This window comes from Chlorocebus sabaeus, chromosome 22 (genome assembly GCF_047675955.1).
Source record: "Chlorocebus sabaeus isolate Y175 chromosome 22, mChlSab1.0.hap1, whole genome shotgun sequence".
NCBI lineage: Eukaryota > Metazoa > Chordata > Mammalia > Primates > Cercopithecidae > Chlorocebus > Chlorocebus sabaeus.
In genome coordinates, this window is record NC_132925.1 from 89,800,830 (window position 1) to 89,819,708 (window position 18,879).

General features: G+C 43.1%; 1 protein-coding gene across 8 annotated transcripts in view; it reads right to left on the bottom strand.

Moving 5' to 3' along the window:
- The window catches only part of RBM6 (RNA binding motif protein 6), a 123,450-nt gene that overhangs the window by 77,536 nt on the left and 27,035 nt on the right, over positions 1-18,879 (bottom strand). For 5 of the 8 annotated variants that reach the window (XM_038003891.2, XM_038003897.2, XM_038003890.2 and 2 more), the window contains exons 3-5: positions 17,319-18,597; positions 13,822-13,911; positions 9,810-9,879 (exon numbers count right to left, since the gene is read on the bottom strand). The exons of 2 other annotated variants lie outside the window; for them this stretch is intronic. In XM_038003891.2, the coding sequence (XP_037859819.1) occupies positions 9,810-9,879; positions 13,822-13,911; positions 17,319-18,597 (1,439 nt within the window). Of the gene's footprint in view, positions 1-9,809; positions 9,880-13,821; positions 13,912-17,318; positions 18,872-18,879 lie in introns of all 8 variants that reach the window. One more of the 8 variants, XM_073010155.1, reaches the window with a different exon arrangement.

Consider the following 18,879-nt stretch of genomic DNA (forward strand, 5'->3'; position numbering starts at 1 on the left):
ATCAAAAACTCATTCTTAAAAGAGTGAATACATACAATTCAGTGATATATTGACAAAGTAGTGCAACCATCACCACTATCTAGTCCTAAGAAGGCTTACATTTAAATCAGACAGAAGACCTAAGAGATAACCTAAGCAAGAAACATGGAACCACGCAAAAATTAATTTACACTGCAAGGGTAGAGAATGTAACCTAGAAACGGTGAGCAGCATAGGTCTCATCAGATGTTCTGTTGCAAGCAGAAGGTTAAAGGCAAAAGCCAATGTCAATGTATTTTTAAATCCTGTAAACAGTTTTTATAGATGGCCTCTATCTGGTGCTCATTTAAGGTAACTGTATAAATAAACTCCCCTGCCTAGACTGAAGCTGGGAGTCAAGCAGCCCCTGCACTATACAAGCTGAGTAATGACCCTTTTCTTCTTGTCACTCTAGCAGAAGTACCTCTTCAGTGACTTCTAGCTACCAAAAGGCACAGGAAGCCCCATACAGCCTTATCAAACCTGGAAGACTCAGCCAAAGCTACCAGAGCATTTGGCAACAGAAGCCAACAGCAATTCTATCTAAAGAAGGGTGAGAGAACTCGGCAAGGCAGTGGAACTGACAGAGGGCTGTAAACAGAGTTCAAACACCTTCCCCAACCTCAGAGAGGCAAATTCCATCTCAGTTAAATGGTTTTGAGGAAGAGAATATAACCTGTGTCTCAAAACTGATAAGTGGCATCCTCTTCCTCAGAGCCATTTAGCTGAGACGCCAGAAGATGCAAAATCTGGAAACTTCTTTAATTAATATCCGTCTTCTTGGCTTTATCAACTGCCGAGATTTCTGTGCTCAGGACCATGTCCTTGTCAACAAACAGTAAGGCTGACTACAAGATTTCTGCCTTGAAAATTTATATGTTATGTTATGTTACATTACGATGTTATGTTATGTTATGTTATGTTATGTTATGTTATGTTATGTTATGTTCAGACAGGGTCTCACTCTGTCATCCAGTCTGGAGTGCAGTGGTGTGATCTCAGCTCACTGCGACCTCTGCCTCAGCCTCCCAAGTAGCTGGGATTATAAGCATATACCACCAGCCCAGCTAGTTTTTGTGTTTTTAGTAGAGATGGGGTTTTGCCATGTTGACCAGGCTGGTCTGTAACTTCTGGCCTCAAGTGATCCACCCACCTCGGCCTCCCAAAGTATTGGGATTATAGGCGTGAGCTACCATTTTATTTTACATTCACCATTTTATTTTTTTGAGACAGGGTCTCTCTCTGTTGCCCATGCTGGAGTGCAGTGGCATGATCTTGGCTCACTGCAACCTCCACCCTCACCTCCCTAGCTCAACTGATCTTCCTGCTTTAGCCTCCTAAGTAGCTGGGACTACAGGTATGCACCACCATGTCCAGCTAATTTTTTTGTATTATTTTGGAGAGATGGAGTTTCACCATGTTGCCCAGGGTGGTCTCGAACTCCTGAGCTCAAGCGATCCACTGGCCTTGGCCTTCCAAAGTGCTGGGATTACAGGTATGAGCCACTGTGCCCAGCGGGAAATTTTAAAAATAAAATAAATAAGCCAAATCCCAGGTCATTCCAAAAATGACCAAATTAACCCTTGTTCCAGAACCTCTCTCACCAGGGTCACCTGATCCCTGCAGCACTGAATCACAGATTCTTCCCTAGGCCAGCCAACAAAAATTAGCTGGGGCCGGGCGCGGTGGCTCATGCCTGTAATCCCAGCACTTTGGGAGGCCGAGACGGGCGGATCATGAGGTCAGGAGATTGAGACCTTCCTGGCTAAAATGGTGAAACCCCGTCTCTACTAAAAATACAAAAAATTAGCCGGGCGTGGTGGCAGGCACCTGTAGTCCCAGCTACTTGGGAGGCTGAGGCGGGAGAATGGTGTGAACCCGGGAGGTAGAGCTTGCAGTGAGCCGAGATCGCGCCACTGCACTCCAGCCTGGGCAACAGAGCAAGACTCCGTCTCAAAAAAAAAAAAATTAGCTGGGCGTGGTGGTGGGCGCCTGTAATCCCAGCTACCAGGGAGGCTGAGGCAGGAGAATTGAACTCAGGAGTCGGAGGTTGCAGTGAACTGAGATTGCACCACTGCACTCCAGCCTGGGTGACTGAGGGAGACTCTGTCTCAAAAAAATTAAAAAATAGGCCAGACATGGTGGCTCACATCTGTAATCCCAGCACTTTGGGAGGCCAAGGCAGGTGGATCACCTGAGCTCGGGAGTTCGAGACCAGCCTGGCCAACATGATGAAACCCCGTCTCTACGAAAAAAATACAAAAAATTAGCTGGGCATGGTGGCAGGAGCCTGTAATCCCAGCTACTTGGGAGGCTGAGGCAGGAGAATCGCTTGAACCCAGGACGCAGAGGCTATAGTGAGCCGAGATCATGCCACTGCACTCCAACCTGGGCAACAAGAGTGAAACTGTCTCAAAAAACAAACAAAAAATTTACATTAACCACTCATGGTGGCACACGCCTGTAGTCCCAGCTACTCAGGAAGCTAAGGTGAGAGGACTGCTTGACAGGAGGTCAAGGGCACCCTGGGCAACAAAGCAAGACCTTGTCTCTACCTAAAAAAAAAAAAAAAAAGAAAAAGAAAAAAAGAAAAGAAAGAAATGCAGAAGGTACAAGGCCTTTGCTACAATGTCACTTTCAGTAGACCCAAAATGCCAGGCAGCAGACCAAGTGACTGACCTAGTCATTGCAAACACCCACTTTCCAAGAAGAATTTTCCTTTTCAAGAATGCAGAAACTGCCCATTCACCACAAGAACACTGACAGACTAAAGCAAGATACTGCTTCTTTCTACTAACACCACCTTAGTAATCCTGTAACTTTGTGACATTAATTAATAAACCAGTACTAAAGTAATTCTGTAGCACTTCAGTTACTATTAATTTCTTTCTATGTTTGAGCCTTATTAGGAAACATAATCCAGAAGCTACATCATTTTTGCTTAAATGATATTAAATCCCTTTGGAAAAATATCACAGCAAGCTTATATACCACGTAGTATGCAAATAAACCTAAAAATCAAAAGCAATTCTGCCTGCATTAATATGTCACAGAAACACTGTGTGAATGAGAAGACCTACAACCATTCCAAGATTTCTGGAGGAAGTGTACTATATATAAACAGAAAAAACAACTAAGTTATATGTCCTTAGTTACATATAACTGAAGTCATAAGATAGTACCAACACTACTATAGCTCCTCCTGCTATGCAGAGCAGGAGAACTGATATTAGGTAGGCAAGGCATGTGATCAGCATTGGCTCCTAAAGCACATAAGCATTAACTTTGTCTACTTACAGAAGGTCCACTTGCTAATTAAGTCACTTTTAAACTATGCAAAAGTTCAAGAATAAAGAATCTAAACAGTTTAATGCCGGTGGTCCTCAGGGTACATTATAATTATCAGGAGGACTTCTTAAAAGCACAGACTACTGTGCACCACCCCAGAGTTTCTGATTCAGTAGGTTAGGATGGCGCTTAAGAACTTGGATTTCCAACAAGTTCCCAGGTGGTAAAGAGATGATGATGGTCCAGGATCCACTCTGAGAACAACTGCTCTATAGTTTACTTGTTGATAGAAGCTGTTCATTGTAGTCTTCAGCTTACAAGGTTTCTGCTGATCATTTAAAAATAAAATATAGGCCAGACGCAGTGGCTCATGCCTGTAATCCCAGCACTGTGGGAGGCTGAGGCAGGCTAATCATGAGGTCAGTTTGAGACCAGGCTGGCCAACATGGTGAAATCCCGTCTCTACTAAAAAATACAAAAAATTAGCCAGGCAAGTTGGCGGGCGCCTATAATCCCAGCTACTGGGTTGGCTGAGGCAGAAGAATCGCTTGAATCCGGGAGGCGGAGGTTGCAGTGAACCAAGATCGCTCCACTGTACTCCAGCCCAGGTGACAGTGCAAGACTTCATCTCAAAAAAAATAAAAAATAAAATAAATCAGCTTTGGCAGTTTTTCAACTTTTTATTGGAAATAATTTCCAATTTACAAAAAAAATTGCAATAATAATAGTATAGGAAAAAGATTCACATATGCTTTACCCAGGTTCAACTTTTTTTTTTTTTTTTTTAGATAGATTCTTGCTCTGTCACCCAGGCTGGAGTGCAATGGCATGATCCTGGCTCACTGCAACCTCCGCCACCCGAGTTCAAGTGATTCTCCTGCCTTAGCCTCCCGAGTAGCTGGGATTACAGGCACCCGCCACTGCGCCCGGCTAATTCTTGTATTTTCAGTACACAGGTTTCGTTCACCAAGCTGTCCTGGCTGGTCTCAAACTCCTGATCTCAGGTGATCTGCCCACCTTGGCCTCCCAAAATGTTGGGATTACAGGCATGACCCATCGCATCTGGCCCCAGATTCAACTATTAACAACATTGTGATCCATCTACTTTATCATTACTCTCTTCCTCCCTTCTCCATTTATAGCAAGTATTTTTTTCAAAACCATGAGAGAAAGTTGCATACATCACAGTACTTTATTTCTAAAAACTTCAGTATGTATTTTCTAAGAATGAAGATGCTCTCAGCTGGGCATGGTGGCTCACGTCTGTAATTCCAGCACTTTGGGAGGCCGAGGCGGGCAGATCACTTGAGGTCAGGAGTTCAAGATCAGCCTGTTAAACATGGTGCAACCCCGTCCCTACTAAAACTAGAAAAATTAGCTAGGAGTGGGGGCAGGTGCCTGTAATCGCAGCTACTCCGGAGGTTAAGGCAGGGAGAATTGCTTAAACCCAGGAGGGAGAGGTTGCAGGAAGCCGAGGTCACACCATTATGCTCCAGACTGAGTGACAAAATGAGACTCCGTTTAAAAAAACAGAAAAAAAGAAAAGAAAAAAGATATTCTCTAACATAACCACAGTAGTTATCAACTCAGTGAATTTAATATTGATACATCATTACCACAATCAAGATATAAAACAATTCCATTATGCCCAAAAATTCCCTCATGCTTCCACTTCATAGTTAACTCCTCCCCCAATACCCTGGCCACCACTATTTCCAATCCCTAAAATTTTGCCTTTTTCAGAATGTCACATAAGTGAAATCACACATACACATATAATACGTGGCCTTTTTTAAAAAATTGTAAGCTGGCTGGGCGCAGTGGCTCACACCTGTAATGCTAGCTCTTTGGGAGGCCCAGGCAGGTGGATCATCTGAGGTCGGGAGTTTAAGACCATCCTGGCCAACAAGATGAAACCCCATCTCTACTAAAAATACGAAAAATTAGCCAGGTGTGGTGGCACACAGCTGTAATCCCAGCTACTTGGGAGGCTGAGGAAGGAGAATCGCTTGAACCCGAGAGGTGGAGGTTGCAGTGAGCTGAGGTTGTGCCACTGCACTCCAGCCTGTGTGACAGGAGCAAGACTCTATCTCAAAAAAAAAAAAAATTGTAAGCAAATACACATCAAATAAAATGCACCATTTTAAAGTGTACAATTCAGAAGCATTAAGTACATTCACAATGTTGTGCAACCATCACTACTACCTAGTTCCAGAACACTTTTATCAGCCCAAAAGAAGTACTATAACCATTAGGGAGTCATTCCCCATTCCCCCAGCCCCTGGCAAGCACCAATCTGCTTTCTATCTCTATGGGTGTGCCTACTCTAGATATTTCATATAAACTGAATTGTACAATATTTGGTCTTTTGTGTCTGGCTTCTTTCATAATGTTTTCAAGGTTCATCCAAGTTGTAGCATACATCAGTATTTCATTCCTCCTTATGGCAGTGTATATATCCTTATGAGTCTAGTTTCTTTCACTCAGCATATTGCCATTGAGATTCATCCATGTTGTTGGGTGCATCAGTAGTTTCTTCTTTATTGCTGAGCAGTATTCCATTTTATACATATACTAGAGTTCATCTAGTCACCAAAAGACATTTTACTTCTGGTACTTTTTCCAGAAATAATCATGTAACTCAAGATAATTTACAGTTCATGGGGTTATAATGTATTTGTAAATGGCAAAAGAAAAATTCAAATATACAGAACACATATAGGTCTAAAATCTCTTATCTACAATTCCAAAATCCCATAAAGGTCAAGTTTTTTGGTAAACTTCAACAAAGTCATCTTGAGGCAAGTCCTGGCCTACACCATAATGAGTCGCTTTAGTCTTTATTTACTCCTCTTAGTGACAATATTAATAATTTTGCAGCATATTATGTCTCAGTACACATTCCCCTGGAAGATATAATTCCTATATGATCTATGTAAACTACATTTCTATAACTTGAAAAATTCATAAGCTCATTTAACCTCACAGTTTCTATATAAAATTGTGACCCTGTACTTATACAGCTCTAGAGGAGACAAAAATCACACTAATACATTACTAGAGTCAATGAAGAGGCATTAATCTTCTCTCCCATGTTATAGATCAGCCCTCCATTACATCAACTAAAAGGACAGACTGTACTCTACAATTCCCCTCTTATGAGCAATATCCATCCTGCATGGTCTCTGTAGGTCATCACTCAGCCTAAAATATTGACTGCCAGTTTTCACCTATGAAAGTCACCTTTTTGGGTGGACATACTGGTTCACATCTGTAATCCCAGCACTTTGGGAAGATGAGGCAGGAGAATCACTTGAACCCAGGAGTTCGAGACCAGCCTGGGCAACATAGTGAGACTGCGCCTCTACAAAAAGTTTAAAAATTAGCCTGGCATGGTGCACACCTGTAGTCCTAACTACTCTGGAGGTTGAGACAGAAGGATCACTTGAGCCCAGGGGTTTGAGGTTACAGTAAGCTATGATTGTACCAATGCACTCCAACCTGGGCAACAGAGTAAGACTCTTTCTCCTATAAAAAAAAATTTAAGTCACTGTTACTACTAAGATTCACATTTTTTTTTCTTCTTCTTTTTAAGAGACAAGGTCTTGCTATATTGCCCAGGCTGACCTCAAACTCCTAGGCTCAAGCAATTCTCCCATCTCAGATTCCCAAGTAGTTAGGACTACAGGTGCGCAACACGATGCCTGACTACCACATATGATCTTTTAACAGTAAACACTATAGTTCTCAGAACATCTGATTGTTCCAAGACATATTCTTTAGCAGATATGTAAGACCTAAGCTGCACTGCTGTGAAACATACACTACCCTTTAATGCTCCTCATCTGAGGGGAAATCACAGCTGCTCTTCACAAACATCATAAATAATAATCTATTCCATGCATATAGAGAACCTACTGAATGTCAGTCACTGGTGGAAACAAGAAGGAATAAGGCTCCTGCTGACATTCCTCTCTAGTGAGAGAAATAAGATACACAAAACCACTGAGAAAAGTATCAGTGATAGATCCAATACCACTGACAGATTCAATCCAATCAGTGACCAGTGATAGATCAGTGATAGACCCAACTGAAAAATACCAGTGATAGAAATATCCAATCAGTGATAGATCCACTGAGAAAAATATCAGTGATAGATCCAAACAAGGATATGATGGAAAACAACTATCAGATGATTTCAGATTTGAGGGTGACACAAGGCCTCAGAGAGGTGAAACTGAAGCCAAGAACTAGACCCCAGAAGACAAGTAAAGATCAAAGGGAAGAGCAGTGCAAAGACCCTGACACAGAAAGAAGTTTATATGGGTCAAAGACAAGAGAAAAGCTCAGTGTGGCTACAGTAAAATAGAGTAGGTGGAGAGTAGTACTGAATGAGATCAGACTGCCAAGGGTCAGCTCATGCATGAGTTTGTAAGACAAAACAAGAAGTTGGGAATTTCTTCCAAGTGAAGATGAATGCCCTAAGAGGGTTTTAGACATGGGAGTAACATGATCTGGCTGATATTGTCAAAAGTTCATCCTATTTGTCACATAGAGACGTAATACAGATAACATGAAACTGGTAATCCAATCATTTCACTAAAAAACGAAAACAAACAAAAAACACAACTTAATAGAATGCCAAGAAAAGACTGCATTTGCTGAAAGGTGTTTCTCGTTTTATTTTCAAGCACTGTCTTGAATGATTTCCCATGTGTATCAATGTCTTCAGTCTGCCAATTCTAATAGCTACCACAATCAGCAAATTTAAGAACTTCCTCTCTAGACCCTATATGTTAATACAATTTTTACTGTGCTGACAAATTTGACAATTAGAAAGTCAACGAATACTAAAGAAACTGGAGTTTGAACAGCTATTTAAATATTAAGACATCTTCTTTCCAAACATATCAATACTTAATGAAAGCACAATTCATGAAACCAGACTGAGGTTATCATCCTGAGAGTTAAAAAGCATCTCCAGCCTGTAAATTCTACCTTGAGTTCCCAAAGAAAGCATGTATGAGGCATATGCAAAAAATAAATATAACCAACAAAAGTGAGATACCAAGAAGAACAATATATCTACTCTTAGTCATGTTTCCACAAATTCAGGGTTGATTTTTTTTTTTTTTTTTTTTGAGACGGAGTCTCGCTCTGTCACCAAGGCTGGAGCGCAGTGGCCGGATCTCTGCTCACTGCGAGCTCCGCCTCCCGGGTTCCTGCCATTCTCCTGCCTCAGCCTCCCGAGTAGCTGGGACTACAGGCGCCGCCACCACGCCCGGCTAATTTTTGTATTTTTTAGTAGAGACGGGGTTTCACCGTGTTAGCCAGGCTGGTCTTGATCTCCTGACCTCGTGATCCGCCCGTCTCGGCCTCCCAAAGTGCTGGGATTACAGGCTTGAGCCACCGCGCCCGGCCTTTAGGGTTGATGTTTTTAAAACAAAAAAAAATTGGCTCTCTGAGAAATAACACTTCCTGAGCTTGTTCTCAAATTACAGAACAAATTATTTCTGGACTTAATACCGTATTCTTTCAAGCATCAAAATTTATTTTGTGGATAATTTTCCTCTGCAGAAGCATTCTGAAGAAGTTATCTAGTTAATGCAAAATTTTTATCCCATGATAAACTGCTAATAGTAAATTATATCCTCAAAATATGACATGTTCTTACTTGAAGATGTCTTTAACTAAATTACTGAAATTCTAAGTTCTGTGAAGACTCATGCTCTATTCTCTTCCATTTAAAATTCTGCAAAATAGGTCACCTAAAGATTACCTTTATTTTTAAACCACTTATTATTATATATAGTTCTAAAAATATTGGTCAAAAACCTTGAGTTCTTGGCATTTCACCTTTGCCTACTTTCACTGTAGTAAGATTTAAAGGAAATGACTGAAATTGGTGCTGTGAAATACGGCTAGGAGGATATTCTGAAAAGTTTAATCCACCATTCAGACCACAGAACAGATGTCAAAGGGAAAGCTCTTCTGGATCTATTCATGGATTTCAACAAAATAACTGTAACAGGACTCCATTCTCAAAGCAAAACTGAAAATTAAAGAAACCACTAATTTGTACAATTTCTCTAGGAAGTTATAAATTTTACTCTGAAGCAATGAATGTAAAGTTTTACATAGAGCAAGCTTATTAAATCCTACTAGGCTCAAACATAAACATTCCACCACCATGAAGAACATCCATAGCAAGTTAAATAATTATATAAAATATATTCAGGGCAATTGCTGCGACACTCTCTTTATATATCACAGGCATTCAGAAGAACTGGAACATGCATCCTCATCACCCATGCGTGGACAAACATCCACAAAGAACCACAGCTAAGATTAAAGCTGGTTGTTATTTGGAGGCACCAACGGGAGGCTTCTGGAAATTTTAATTGTGGTTTCTTAAAACAAATTTTAAGTAGCACATGATGCAGAGATCTGACAGAGACTTGACTCCTCCTAACACAAGGCCACATGCAAGTTAAGAAACTCACCTGTGTTATACTCCTTCAACTGCAAGTTCTTTACAGGCATGCCATCAGGAGTCCGAAAAGCATTAAGAATCTGCAAAAATATGGCATTTACACTAATGACACAAATCATAATCAAACACTGAATATTAGATTTTCCCTAACAGTTTTTATCATACATAATTTAAAGCCATGATACTTTGTAAAAGCAAAGTTAAATTATGAACACTCAAGACATTCACATATTGAATGAGTAGAACATAATTATTCAAAAATCAGTGGGATACAGTGGCTCAAGCCTATAATCTCAGCACTTTGAGAGGCCAAGGTGGGAGGATCGCTTAAAGCCACATGTTTGAGACAAGCCTGGGCAACATAGTGATACCCTATCTCTACAAAAAAAAAATTTCTTAATTAGCCAGGAGACTACATGGTGGCTCACATGGTAGCCACATGGTGGCTCACACATGTAATCCCAGCACTTTGGGAATCCAAGGCGGGTGGATAACCTAAGGTCAGGCGTTCGAGACCAGCCTGGCTAACATGGTGAAACCCCATTTCTACTAAAAATACAAAAATTAGCCGGGTGTGGTGGCACACGCCTGTAATCCCAGCTACTCGGAAGGCTGAGGCAGGAGAATCACTTGAACCTGGAAGGCTGAGACTGCAGTGAGCGGAGATCATGACACTGCACTCCAGCCTGGGCAACAGAGCCAGACTCTATCTTAAAAAAAAAAAAAAGGCCGGGCATGGTGGCTCAAGCCTGTAATCCCAGCACTTTGGGAGGCCGAGATGGGCGGATCACGAGGTAAGGGGATCGATACCACCCTGGCTAACACGGTGAAACCCCGTCTCTACTGAAAAATACAAAAAACAAGCCGGGTGAGGTGGCGGTGCCTGTAGTCCCAGCTACTCGGGAAGCTGAGGCAGGAGAATGGGGTGAACGGGAGGCGGAGCTTGCAGTGAGCTGAGATCTGGCCACTGCACTCCAGCTTGGGCGACAGAGCGAGACTCAGTCTCGGGGGGAAAAAAAAAAAAAGGGGGCCAGGCGCAGTGGTTCACGCCTGTAATCCTAAACTTTGGGAGGCTGAGGCAGGCAGATCACGAGGTCAGGAGATCGAGACCATCCTGGCTAACATGGTGAAACCCTGTCTCTACTGAAAAATACAAAAAATTGGCCGGGCGCAGTGGCTCACGCCTGTAATCCCAGCACTTTGGGAGGCCGAGATGGGTGGATCACGAGGTCAGGAGATCGAGACCATCCTGGCTAACACGGTGAAACCCGGTCTCTACTAAAAATACAAAAAACTAGCCGGACGTGGTGGCGGCGCCTGTAGTCCCAGCTACTCGGGAGGCTGAGGCAGGAGAATGGCGTGAACCCGGAAGGCGGAGCTTGCAGTGAGCTGAGATCCGGCCACTGCACTCCAGCCTGGGCGGCAGAGCAAGACTCCGCCTCAAAAAAAAAAAAAAAAAAAAAAATTAGCTGGGCATGGTGGCGGGCGCCTGTAGTCCCAGCTACTTGGGAGGCTGAGGCAGGAGAACGGGGTGAACCCAGGAGGCAGAGCTTGCAGTGAGCCGAGATCCGCAAGCCGAGATCGGCAAACCGAGATCGCGCCATTGCACTCCAGCCTGGGTGACAGCGAGACTCCGTCTCTAAATAAATAAAAAAATAAATAAATAAATAAATAAAATATAAAAGTAAAAATAAAAAAAAAAAAATTAGCCAGGAGTAGTGGCTCACACCTATAATCCCAGCTACTCAGGAGGATAGTTTGAGCCCAGGAGTTTGAGGCTGTAGTGAGCCTTGATTGGGTCAAGTTTGAGGCTGTAGTGAGTTTGAGGCTGTAGTAAGCCTTGATTGGGTCAAGTTTGAGGCTGTAGTGAGCCTTGACTGAGCCAGTCTGGAGTACCCTGTCTCAATAAATAAATAAATAAATAAATAAATAAATATTTTAAAATACTCAGGTACATAAGAAAAGCAGGGCCACAAACGGTGGCTCACATCTGTAATCCCAGCACTTTGGGAGGCTGAGGCAGGCGGATCATAAGGTCAGGGGATCGAGATCATCCTGGCTAAAACAGTGAAACCCCATTTCTACTAAAAATACAAAAAATTAGCCGGGCGTGGTGGCACTTGCCTGTAGTCCCAGCTACTCAGGAGACTGAGGCAGGAGAATTGCTTGAACCCAGGAGGCGGAGGTTTCAGTGACCCAAGATTGTGCCACTGCACTCCAGCCTGGGCAAAAGAACAAGACTCTGTCTCAAAAAAAAAAAAAAAAAAAAAAAAAAAAAAAAAAGCCAGGTGCAGTGGCTCATGCCTGTAATCTCAGCACTTTGGGAGGCTGAGGCGGGTGGATCACTTGAGGTCAGGAGTTCAAGATCAGCCTGACCAAGATGGTGAAACCCCATCTCTACTAAAAATATAAAAATTAGCTGGGTGCGGTGGCAGGCGCTTGTAATCCCAGCTACTTGGGAGGCTGAGGCAGGAGAATCGCTTGAACCCTGGCAGCAGAAGTTGCGGTGAGCCGAGATAGCACCCACTCCAGCCTGGGCGACAGAGTGAAACTGTCTCAAAAGAAAAAAAAGAAAAGCAGAAGAGCATAACCTTCAAAGGTTCAAGCTCTGAAATCATACTGTGTGCCTTCCAAGCTCTCCACTCACTTGCTGTGTAACCTTTTAGTGTCCAGTTTCTCATGTGTTAAACATAAAATGATATACTGGGTTCATTACAGTCCAGGGCCACAGCACTTCCTCAGCATGAACTGCCTGGGCAGTTCATTTCCCCATATTCAAATGAACTGTTCTCTCACTGCATTCAGGCCTGAGCTCAAATGCCTCTTCCTCAGTGATGTCTCCCTAACTACACAATACAAAAAACAGCCCCATTAGCATGCACACCTGTGGTCCCAGCTACTCAGGAGGCTGAGGTGGTAGGATCGATTGAACCCAAGGGGTAGAAGCTACAGTGAGCCGTGATTGTGCCAATGCACTACAGCATGGGCAACAAAGTGAGACGCTGCCTCAAAAAAATAAAAAATGGGCTGGGCGCGGTGGCTTACACCTGTAATCCCAGCACTTTGGGAGGCAGAGGCAGGGAGATAACCTGAGGTCAGGAGTTCGAGAACAGCCTGACCAATATGGTGAAACTCCTGTCTCTACTAAAAGTACAAAAATTAGCTGGGCGTGGTGGTGTGTGCCTGTAGTCCCATCTACTCAGGAGGCTGTGGCAGGAGAATGGCTTGAACTGGGGGGGCGGAGGTTGCAGTGCACCAAGGTCGCATCACGCACTCCAGCCTGGGTGACAGAGCAAGACTCTGTCTCTGAGCTACAGGCCGAGCTACCATGCCTGGCCTGCACTTTAGTTTTCTTCAGAGTATTTATTCTCTGACTAAAATTGTGTAATCCTTTTGCTTGCTTTTTCATTATCCATGGAGGCAGTGACTTTATAATATAAACTGCTGTGTCACTCAGTATCTAGAACAATGTCTGGTATACAATAATGCTTACTATTTAGAGTGAATATATTAAATATGTGGTAATTAAATGAACTAATGCTTGTAAGTATCACACAATGTCTGGCACAGAGTGAGCACTGCCATAGTTCAGACTTAATTTAGTCAGCCAATCCTTTGATATTGGGCAGTTAGGGAGTTTCTAGTTTTTACTATTGTAAATAAACTGCATCCTTATGTACATACTCCAGAAATAATATGCTCTAAAGGATGTGATCAGGTCTAAAGAGAGCAATCATTTGTCATAATGTTTTTTAACCTCACCTCAGTGACTGCATGTATAAATGGTGAAATCTGAATAAACTAATCTGAATAAACTTCATGAATTATACCAGGGTCAGTTTCCTGGTTTAGATACTACACCACAGTTGTGCAAAATACTAACACTTAGGGAGGATGGGAGAACAATACACAAGACTTCTCTGTGCATTTCTTTGCACCTTTTTGTGAATCTAATTTTTCAAATTAAAAGGTTTTTAAATTTTTAATTGACACAGAGAAACAGGAGAGAAGACATGCCTTACCTCTTCTTTTGTGGCATTTTCAGGCACCCCACTTAATCGAATAAGCCTGCTGGGTTTCTCCTCACTTGGGCCAGTCCTATAATCTTGATCCTTAAATTGAAAATGAAAAATTATTTCACAAATAAATATACTTTACTGTACAAAATACAAATCAACATGAAATTTAGCTACTCAGGATCAAAAACGATAATGACATATCATGTGAAGATATAAAAAATCACAATTTTCTCTATTGTTCTGAGTGCCAGAACGTGACTTCAAATCACAAGAATGTAAATGTGCTAAGACCAAGGCTCACTGAAAGAGTCTTGAAAGTAAAGCAAAAAATTACGAGAGACAAGACTGAATAAGACTTTAATAACCAGAAAGACAAACTAACATATTCTCACAACTGTAATTTTCTCAGCCTGGGCAACATGGTGAAACCGTCTCTACTAAAAATACAAAAATTAGCCAACTGTGCTGTGCGCACCTGTGGTCCCAGCTACTCAGGAGGCTGAGGCAGAAGAATCGCTTGAACCTGGGAGGCAGGGGTTTCAGTGACCCAAGATTGTGCCACTGCACTCCAGCCTGGGTGACAGAGCGAGACCCCCATCTCAAAAAAAAAAAAAAGAAAAATTTCCCTGGTCTGAGAGCTGGAGAATGGGGTGTAAACTAGCAGTACTTCATACCTCTGGTGAGAGAAGATGACTAGATAATTTTTTTTTTTTTTCTTTTGAGACAAAGTCTCGCTCTGTCACCCAGGCTGGAGTGTAGTGGCACAATCTCAGCTCACTGCAGCCTCCGCCCCCAAGTTCAAGCAATTCTCCTGCCTCGGCCTCCCAAGTAGTTGGGATTACAGATGCCTGCCTCCACACCTGGCTAATTTTGGTTTTTGGTTTTTTTTCAGATGGAGTTTCGCTCTTGCTGCTCAGGCTGGAGTGTAACAGTGCCACCTCCGCCTCCCCACAAACTCTGCCTCCCGGGTTCAAGGGATTCTCCTGCCTCAGCCTCCAGAGTAGCTGGGATTACAGGCATGCGCCACCACGCCCATCTAATTTTGTATTTTTAGTAGAGACAGGGTTTCTCCACGTTGGTCAGGCTGGTCTCAAATTCACAATCTCAAATTATCTGCCTGCCTTGGCTTCCCAAAGTGTTGGGATTACAGGCATGAGCCACTAGGCCCGGTCTAATTTTGTTATTTTTAGTAGAGATGGGGTTTCACCATGTTGACCAGGCTATTCTTGAAATCCTGATCTCAAATGATCTGCCCACCTTTGCCTCCCAAAGTGTTGGGATTACAGGCTGAATAAGACTTTAATAACCAGGCTTGAGCCACTCTGTGCCTGGCCTTATTTTTCTTTTCCCCGGTCACATTCTCTCCTGAGGTTGCACCACACTGGTCTCAAGCTCCTAGCCTCAAGTGATCCTCCCACTTAAGCCTCCTAAAGTGCTGAAATTACAAGCATAGGCCACTGTACCGGGCCAAACCTACTTTAAAAGAGAATACCTTCATTGTAAAATTACAAATATAACCCTCCTTGCTTAAATCATATATCAAGAAGTTTTAACATTTAAGTTAATTACGTTAGCTGCAAGAGGATAGTTGCAACATTAATATCAGCTCCTCACATTAATATTAGCTCCTCAGGACTAGGGAGACTCCTAAGTATTGTCTCAACAAATTTAAATAAGAAAATGATCCCTAAACCATCACAGGTCTAACAAAGCAAGAGTTGCAAGAGTCAACTCCCAAAGACATATACTTTCAAACTAAATTATCCCAAGGCATGTAAATCAGCACCATAAAACAAAATAATGAATAAACACATATCAAAAGGGTAGGGGCAGTGGCTTACTGCTGTAATCCCAGCACTTTGGAAGCTAAGGAGGGGGCACTGCTTGAACCCAGGAATTTGAAACCAGCCTGGATAATACAGTGCAATCTTGTGTCTACAAAAAAATACAAAATTGCTGGCCAGGCATGGTGGTGCATGCCTGTAATCCCAGCTCTTTGGGAGGCTGAGAAGGGTGGATCATTTGAGATCAGGTGTTCCAGCCCAGACTAGGTAACATACCTAAACCTCATCTCTACAAAAAAAATACAAAAATTAGTCAGATGTGGTGGTGCACAACTACAGTCCCAGCTATTCAGGAGGCTGAGGCAGGAAGACTGCTTGAACTCGGGAGGCGGAGGTAGCTGTGAGCCAAGATCGCACCACTGCACTCCAGCCTAGGCAACAGGGCGAGACTCCATCTCAAAAAAGAAAAAAAAAAATTAACTAGGCATGGTGACATATACCTGTAGTCCCAGCTTCCTGGAAGGCTGGGGTGGGGGAACCCCTTGAATCTGGGAGGTAGAGATTGCAGTGAGCCGAGATCACAACACTGCACTCCAGACTGAGCGAGAGTGAGACTCATTCTCCAATGGAAAAAAAAAAAAACTAGCCATGCATGGAGGCTGGCGCACACCTGTAGTTCCAGCTACTCAGGAGGCTGAGGTGGGAGGATTACTTGAGCCTGAGAGGTCAAGGCTGCAAGGAGCCATGATTACACCACCGCACTTCAGCCTGAGTGACAAAGTGAGACCCTGTCTCAAATATATATATATATATAGTTCCTTCACATATACACACACACATATATATAAATGGAAAGTGAAGCAGAAAGAAAAGAATAAAAGAAAATACATATATATGATCTGAGCTAAAGGCCTTTTCTCTAGAGATTTACATTCCTACATTCCACTCCTGAATACAAATTTTGCTTTCTAATGGTTGTGCAAGGATAAAAATAAAATGAAAAAAAATTTTAAATAAATAAATTGGTCAGGCACGGTGGCTCATGCCTGTAATTCTAGCACTTTGGGAGGTCGAGGTGGGCAGATCACGAGGTCAGGGGTTCGAGACCAGCCTGGCCAACATGGTGAAATCCCATCTGCACCAAAAATACAAAAATTAACCAGGCATGGTGGCACATGCCCGTAGTCCCAGCTACTCAGGAGGTTGTGGCAGGAAAACTGCTTGAACCTGAGAGGTGGAGGTTGCAGTGAGCTGAGATTATGTCACTGCACTCCAGCCTGGGTGACAGAGCAAGACTCCGTCTCAAAAATAAATAAATAAATACACAAATAAATTTCACCCTTCACAAAAGTCTTATTTTTAAAAAAAAAAAAGCAGGCCGGGCGCAGTGGTTCACATCTGTAATCCCAGCACTTTGGGAGGCCGAGGCAGGTGGATCACAAGGTCAGGAGATCGAGACCATCCCGGCTAACACAGTGAAACCCTGTCTCTACTAAAAATACAAAAAAAAAATTAGCTGGGCCTGGTGGCGGTCACCTGTAGTCCCAGCTACTCGGGAGGCTGAGGCAGGAGAATGGTGTGAGCCTGGGAGGTGGAGCTTGCAGGGAGCCGAGATCACGCCACTGCACTCCAGCCTGGGCGAAAGAGTGAGACTCCACGTTTTTTTTTTTTTAAAAAAAAAAAAAAAAAAAAAAGCAGTCCACTCAATCAACATACCTGAAGGTCCCGTTGGGCATCTCGGGCAGTTTTGCCCTCTGGAAAAGACTTGCTCTGGCCATAGCCAAACATCTGGCTTCCTGGCAGCCTATGATCCACATCACGGTACTCCATGCTTCTGTAATCAGTGTCTTGCCGCCCAAGAAAGTCCAGACTGCCTTCTTCTTTAAACAGACCAGCATCTGAACTCTGCTGTTCACCTCCAGAAAGCTGTGACTTATCTTGGTCTTGAACTGGACTCTGGCTGTTCCGAAAGTCTGCTGAAGACTCATGTTCAAAGGCTACACCTTGTGTTTCTCCTTCTCTTGTTTCTGAATGCTCAAATTCTCCCTTCTGAATGCCGAAAGCAGGCCTTTCTATCGTATGGTCATGTGTGGATTCTTCTCTCCTGTTCACATTCATACCAGAATGTTCTCTATCTTGTGTAGAGGGCTGAATGTAATCCAAAATATTTGGATCCACAGGGGGCATCTCCCTATCTTTAAATTCCATACAAGTTCCCATCTCTCTGCCCCTAAAATCCTGATCAGTCCTAGACCGGTGTCTACCTCTGAAATCTGAATGTGGCGTATCCCTGTCCCTAAAGTCTAGATCAGTAGTACCTGAACTTCGGCCTCTAAAGTCTACTTGTGTTCCGTCTTTGTCTCTGAAGTCCAAATCAGATACATCTCTATTCCTAAAATCAGAACGGGACTGTTCTCTGGCCCTAAAATCCAAATCTGATAAATCCCTTCCCCTAAAATCTGCATGGGATCCATCTCGGCCTCTAAAATCTAAATCATAAGTGCCCCGGCCCCTGAAGTCAGATGGAGGAGCATCCCTACCTCTGAAGTCAACAGCGTGAGCATCCCTGTCTCTGTAGTTCATATGAGGTGCCTCCCTACCTCTATAATCCATAGAAGTACCATCTCCACCCCTATAGTCCATAGGTGGTCCTTCTCTATCCCGAAAATCCCCAGAATGTATGTCCCTACCCCTGAAGTCCAACTGTGATGAATCTCTGCTCTGGAAATCAGAAGACGAAAAATCTCCCCCCCTGAAATCATGTCCAGGTCCCTCCCCTCCTCGATAGTCACCATGCGGTCCGTCTCTAGCTCCATAGCTGAAAGAATGCTCCTCTACATTTGCAAAAGGAGGCCCCGAATGCCCCTGGAAATCAAAGGGAAGTGAATCTCTGCCAGGAAAGTTGCCAGAGTGTCTCTCTTGAGCATGACTCTTAAGGGGAGGAGGAGGATAATCCCTGTTCCACCCGGGAGCAAACCTTTCTTCTTGGCTCCCACTGTAGAAACAAAGACAGTGTTATTCATATTGTCCAGAGAGTTTGAAATCTACACACCAGCATATTCTTCTCTAATCACAGCACATTCTTCTGTAAACATTTTTTTTTTTTGGCAGAGTTCTGTAACAAGGTCCTAGATCTGCAGAAAACAGCAAAGTTTTGCTATTTTAAGACGAAGTGGCGGAGTAAACTTTTATGCTCCCATTTCAGAACACGAGGAAAGTCAACACAAGGTTTTCAACATGACTGCTGCAGAAAAAGCTTTCACCCAGTCCTGCAACA